General features: G+C 42.5%; 1 protein-coding gene and 1 long non-coding RNA gene across 3 annotated transcripts in view; one reads left to right on the top strand and one right to left on the bottom strand.

Moving 5' to 3' along the window:
• Positions 1-376, bottom strand: part of LOC106964311 (uncharacterized) — a 6,056-nt gene extending 5,680 nt beyond the window's left edge. Inside the window, exon 1 of the long non-coding RNA XR_001428383.1 lies at positions 255-376. This is a non-coding gene — a long non-coding RNA (uncharacterized LOC106964311). The remainder of the gene's footprint in view (positions 1-254) is intronic.
• LOC106964309 (P2Y purinoceptor 14-like) overlaps positions 1-5,643 on the top strand; it is a 27,497-nt gene extending 21,854 nt beyond the window's left edge. For both annotated transcript variants that reach the window (XM_015059728.1, XM_015059729.1), the window contains one exon: positions 3,282-5,643. In XM_015059728.1, the coding sequence (XP_014915214.1) occupies positions 3,282-3,996 (715 nt within the window). In that variant the 3' untranslated portion in view covers positions 3,997-5,643. The remainder of the gene's footprint in view (positions 1-3,281) is intronic.
• The last annotated feature ends 927 nt before the right edge of the window (positions 5,644-6,570 follow it).

A 6,570-nucleotide genomic window follows, 5' to 3' on the forward strand; every position in this document is an offset into this window, starting at 1 on the left:
CATTTGACAAAAGCAGCTCTGAAAGCTCACAGTTGGTTGAGTTCACTGCAGAAACGCACGTCTGCTGTAGGCGCAGAGGCAACCAGGTGGGGCTGAAGGAGCCAGGTTACAGAAAGGAAAAGCATCTGTGGAGGATGCTGTCAAACCTGAAAAGCTCCCTGTCTCTTCTGTCTGACAGACGGAGGATAGAAGTGATAATGGGTGATATAACATTTGATCTAATTGATAATTTAGGAAAAATTAAGCTGCTGCACTTTGAATAAAATTCTGTTTCTGTTCTCTACTAATCTGGAACAAACATCCAGAAAACTGCAAAACTGTTGAAACACTGAGGTCCTTTAAACCAAGTTACATTGGAGCTACTGTAGATAATAACTGCAGCATCGATTATTATGGTCTGGATTATAACGTTTCATGATCTGTCTTCACAACAGCAATGTTATGGCCTGTTGGATCAACGTCAGGCTGAAAATATGTTTTAGTACTTTTTAATGTCAAAATGTTTAATTAAATCGTTGTTTACATAGTTTTACAGTGAAAAGTTTTGGTTTTACTCCAGAGTTTTAAAAAAATTAATTATGTTTTATTTTTTATAAAGCTTTAGGTGGGAGAAAGGGGCGGGACTTGGTCATCAAACTGCCTCATCTGATGTTCTCAGTCTACGTCGTGAAGTTATGCAGAGGGGGATCCTGTTGTTTTCACCTCCCACTGAGCCGCTGTGTGTTTTATGATGAGAGGAAAACAATGTGGGTCATTTTACACTCTGAGTGTTTGGGAGCGGTTCTGTAACTAAGACATCTGGGGTCCAGGAAAATGTCGGCAGGTTGTTTGACATCCTTCTGACTCAGGTTGGGTGAAATATGAGGCGTCATCATCTAAAAACAATAAGTGTGGCTAAAATCTATCCGGTCAGCGGTTTGAGCTCAGACTGCGTCTTTATTGGTGTTGATTAAGCTGTGAGATCAGTGAGGCAGGGATTTACAGCAGGAGCTCCTGACACCAAACCAAACGGGTTCAGCTGGGACATTTTCAGTTTCCTGTTTTCACAAGCTCATTTTACATCTGATTGTTGCCAGGGCAACAAGATCACTGCTATGTAAATAACAACAAGAAAATATGAAAACAGAGCCGGGACATGTCTGAGCCCGGTTGGACCTGTTTACTTCTTGTTTCTTGTGGGCGTGGCCTGCCTCCCTTCTCTACCGCTAACCGGAGCATCTTGTGCTAAATTTGCACATTTTTGCATGGATCTGTGTGATCAGAGTCTCAGGTGCTCCAGATCAGAAACCAGGTATTTGTGTGAACTCGTTAACATGAGATTCACACACTGAAAGTTGAGAAGAGGGTTAAGGATGTGGTTTAGCGAACGCAGGCTTCATGCTAACTTCCTGCAGTTTGCTGTTCAGCTCTAGAGCTGAAATGTTTTCTGGTCTGAAGACTCAGAGCTGTGGTATGAAATGGCTGCATGCACTGAGCCCGGTTCTGGTTCTGCTGGACCAGAACCCAGCAGAACCAGGTCCAGCTTCCTGTTTTTCCTCTCTGCTGTTGTCATGTGCATGAGGGATTGCTGCAAAGTCAACGACAATGCGAGCGTCGGTCGGTGGCAGGCCAGCGGCTCCAGGCTCTGCTGGGCTTCCTATAGAAAACTATGAAACTAATTTGAATAACTGAGCTTGATGACAAGGATCAGTGGAAAGTGCTTTGAAGTGCTTCTAGTTTCCTGGAGGTTTTTCTTTTCCACTCGTCATCAGTCCAGCCCTGTTTTTGTTTAAACCATTCAGGAACATGAAGCCTCCTGATCTCGGTTTAGTCAAAACATAAAGAAGTTATTAAGATTGAGCCGAGATGTTTTGCTACCAGCACCTTCCTGAAAGGCGACTTGTTCACATTTTTAAATTTATCCATGAAAGCTGAGAGGTTAAAACTCTAACAGAAAAATACTGATGTCTGAAGCGTCGTTAGCTCAGACCCAGCTGTGAATCTGGCTTTTTCTGAACACGAGTCCAAGCAGATGTAATAATCTGTTTCTGCTGATATCTATGCACATTTTAATCTCTACAGCTTCTTTCAAACTCAGCCTGTGAAGTTACTGAGTTCGAGTTGTACGTCTGTGATAGACTTGGCTCTTGTTGCCTGTTTCGCATTGTTTTATTTCTTTTCTTTCCTTTTTTATCTCCATCTCGAAACCATTTGACTTCCTGCTCCAACCTTTAGGGCCTGAGAGTTTCTCACATTCAGTCTGAAACGTTTCATCTGAACAATCTTCTCTGTTTTGAAGGCTTTGTCTTTTTCTGTCTCCGTGAATTTTTTTTTGCTGGTTTGACTGAGTAAATCCTTAGATTGTGTGTTTGTGCCAGTTCTGACCAAAAACACAGAATCACTGTGCTTGGCTTGGTCTGACCGTCTGGACTTGGAGAAGTGGTAAATGTACGGGTTGAGGCGGCTCAGGTTTCGGTTTTGAACCTTCAGTGACGTTGTGATTAAACTTTGATGCTGTGCATCGCTTTCTATCCGTCCAGCCATCTGTCTTCTCCCACTCCTCACCTGAAACCAGGTGGTGGAGACTAGTCCTCCTTCAGCTGGTGTAAGGGTTTCCAAATGTCAGATATAATCTCCCAGCGTCTTATCGGGACGACGGCTCCAGGAACGAGTCCAGATCTGTGGTGGATCCCTGAACCTCTGGAGCTCCTGTAAATACATTTATTTTCCATTTTTCCTCTTTTAAATGGTCTGACACCAACAATGTCAGAAGGTCCTGAGCGTCAACATGAAACCTTCTGTACTCTACTGCCCTCTAGTGGAATTACAACACAAATATAATTCATTTGCTCTAAACTTAAGAAGAACCTTAAAAATGGATTTGAATAGAAATTACTGTTTATTTGTTTAGTTCTTTTGTCACTGATGTAATCCTTAGGCCAGTTTTTATCTCTTATCTTTTTCCTGTCTAATCTTAATGTTTCTTGCTGCTTCATGTGCCAGTTTCATATAAAGGTACTTTGAATAGTTTTTGTAGATAAAAGGTAGTTTAAACCAGACTTTTTTAGGATAACTAACACAAACCAAACCTTTGAGTTTGTGAGTCGATCTCCAGAGCCACTGCTTTCTGTTTTGATTAAACTGTCAGCTGGTTTTTGTCTGTAACAGGAAGTCCTGGTCCCAAACAACCACAAAAACCCCAAACTTCACGTCCTGAACATGTCAGCCTAGTTTTTACCCAGACGGCAGCTGGAATCAGTTCTACTGGGTTTTTTACTTTCTGATGGCTCTTTTTCCTGCAGGTACATGAAGATCGTCCATCCTTTGGGAAATCACTTCATCCACAAGGCCCGAGCCGCTTACATCATCTCCATGTTGACGTGGGGTTTCCTCCTGACGATGACCAGCTCCTATGTGATCCTGTCCCTCCTCACCCAGAAGGATCAGGAGAATCTGCCCGGTATGGTCAGCTGTGACGTCCTGCACAGCCATCAGCTCAGCCTGCTCTACAAGGTCATCCACGCCTGCTCCGCCGCCATCTTTGTGGCCGTCCTCATCAGCCTCATCTGGTTCTACCACAGCACCTCCCGCAGGTTGGCACAGGCGCAGAAGAATCAGTCGATTTCCAGCAACTCCAAGAAGCTCGCCAAGTCCCGGCGGAACATGCTGGTTCTGGTCACGGTCTTCTGCATCTGCTTTGTCCCCTACCACCTGATTCGCCTTCCCTACGCCTTCATGAAGAAGCTGGTCTGCTCCTGGGGAGGGTGGTTCTTCTACCTGAAGGAGCTGACCGTCCTGGTGTCGGTCCTCAACGTCTGCTTGGACCCTCTCATCTACTTCATCTTCTGCAAGGCGTTCCGGGCCCAGATGACCATGAGGCGGGTCTTCAACAACACGGACAGTCCGACGCAGCCGGACACCACCGACAGGCGCAGCAGCGACGGATGGATGAACTCCCTCAGGAACCTCAGGAAGTTGTCAGTCGTCTCACTGACCAAGCAAACCAGCGTCTTGTAGACTTCACACGCTCCTGAACCCATCTTTACCAAAATCCAAACTGGAAGTTCAAGAAAACGCTGTAAATCCATCTTACAGGAGTTATTGAAGGAACCGAATCACCAACAGATCCTGAACCTGGCGCCAGTGGAGGGAGGTCGTTGATCTTCACCTTTAATAGTTTAACCTGAACATCCTCTTATGAACAGGAAGAACACAGAGGTGTTCTCAAACAACATCATATAATCATCATATAACCTCATAAGCATCAAGGCCAACACATTTTTGGGACTTTATTCAGTTATTTGACTGAAATTGACAGTAGAGTCATGCTGTCTGTCTAGTGTCGATCAATGACTTTCAAGGTTTTACGAGCGTCTCCCAGAATCTTCCTAAAGCTTCGGCTTTTTCACTCGTGCTTCAGGTGGTTCAGGTTCAAAGGAAGCGAGTCTGAAAGTCGGTCCATTCTGTGTTTCCATCACTGTTTCAGTTCTGCTCATTTTAAGTATCACAGCAGAAAAGGTGGTTGGACCAGCAAAATCCAAAATCCTTAATTTCCCAACATCATTTTTAAGCTCGCTTGAGGTGGTTTTTGTGTTAATGTGCTAGAGGGGAGATGGAAGCACATTTGCAGAATAAGGTCTAATTTTCCCATCCACTGGTCCGGTGTGCCTTACCAGAAACACAAAACTCAGGAATATTTCAAAGTCCAAGCCTCCAGCTTGTAGGGGAAGACTCTTCATTTATCTGAATGTGTGGTCCATGTTAGCTAGCCACCTCTGCTTCCTGTTTATCACGGCCATGCGTAGCGTCTGATAAAATCACTCTGTGTAGTCTGATTAATTCACTCCAAGCCAGACGCTGGAGACGCTTATCTCACATTTTTCTTTTCTTTTTTACAACATTTTAAATGTTTGCTTAAAATTTGCATCACAGCTGGATGGAGATACGTCACCGTTAGCACCGTTAGCCGCTTAGATAGCAGCTGTGATAAGGCCAAGGTGGTACTCTCACTGACCGTCCCTGATCAAAGCTTCAACAATGTGAATGTCACATGCAGGCTAGTTAGCTTAGCTTCAGGTTGATGTGAATTATGTGCAGAAACACAATAGCTGAGCCAAAGAGAAAAGCTGTTGATTTACCGGTCCGTCTACGTTTTGACCCTCAGTGACGGTCATGAAACCTGGATCCCAACCGGAGGGACTAGTTGACTTTACATGGCCGTTTGCCTGGGAATCTGGTGGTGGAGCCGCTGCTTCTCCACTAAAATAACAGTTTTTAATAACAAGCTGATCATCTGCATGGCCGGTTTCATCAAACGTCTCTTTGGGAATCACTTTGTAACAGTTGAAGCTCATCGTTTATCTGAGGCTCTGCTGAGAAAAGGAACCAGCCGGTTCTTTTCCAGGTCTCTGGTTGTCCATGAAGATCTGTGGCTTCAACAAAAACTGCTTTTCTGATGAAAGTCCTGAACTGAGAAGAAGCTCCAGTTTAATGGTAAATGGACTGAACTTATATTGTGCTTTTCCAGTCATTTTGACCACTCAAAGCACTTTTACCCTAAAGTCTCATTCACCCATTTGCACTCAGAAACACACTCACACACCGATATGCAGATCGATAGGCAGTTTGGGGTTAAGCGCCCAGGGCCCATCGACATGTGGCAGGAGGAAGCTGGAATCGAATCTACAAAGGACGACTCTTCCCTCAGAGCCACAGTCGTGGATGTAACAGCTCAACACTCCTCATCTCTTTAATAATCTCCCAATAATCTAATAATCCCATTTTCCAGAGGTTCAGTTGCACTGGTCCTTTAAATGTGAAGAGTTCGTGATAATGAGTCAAAGTTCACGTCTGATTGGTCGACTAAACAGGAGTGAATGTAGCGCTGGAAAAAGTATTTATGCCCTTATTGTTTTCTTCTGCTCTTGCATTAAGTAAATGTCAGATTATCAGATTATTGTTAATCTCAAATGAAGATAATCTGAGAAAATTTTTTTTTAAACTATGATTTCTGTAATTAAGAGGGTTAATTTCTGGAAATATTCATATCAGATAAATATATATGTTATATTTATTTATATTTAGTCTATCAGGAATTCTTTGATGGGATTTAATTCAAATGTCTTTACAACGTTTTTGTGTTTTCATCATTTTGTTAATAAAAACTTTCTGGCAGATGAAGTTCATTCATTCATTATTTCAGTTCAGAATGAAGGTCATAAAATGAGATGCAGCTGGAGAACCAAACAGTTTATCACAGCAGAAAATCCAAAGTAACTAAACAGAGAATTACTCTACAAAGAAAATAGTTGAACCAACTTAATTGAATTGCTTCTATAAGTAACAAGCAATTCAATTACGTTTATCCAACTTAATTTATTAAGTTTAACCAATTCAATATATTATAATCATCCAACTCAATTTGTTAATTTTTTTAAACAAATTTATTAAGTATGTTTAAGATAACAGATGTAAGTCAGTCTTACTCAAATCATTTAGTTTCCTTCAAAAATGGTAAATAAACTTATGCAGCACTTTCCCAGTCATTTTGATCACTGAAGCGCTTTACACAGGAGTCACATTTATTTAATG

Source organism: Poecilia latipinna, unplaced genomic scaffold, assembly GCF_001443285.1.
Source record: "Poecilia latipinna isolate Pla-1442-1.1 unplaced genomic scaffold, P_latipinna-1.0 Scaffold1656, whole genome shotgun sequence".
NCBI classification, from domain to species: domain Eukaryota; kingdom Metazoa; phylum Chordata; class Actinopteri; order Cyprinodontiformes; family Poeciliidae; genus Poecilia; species Poecilia latipinna.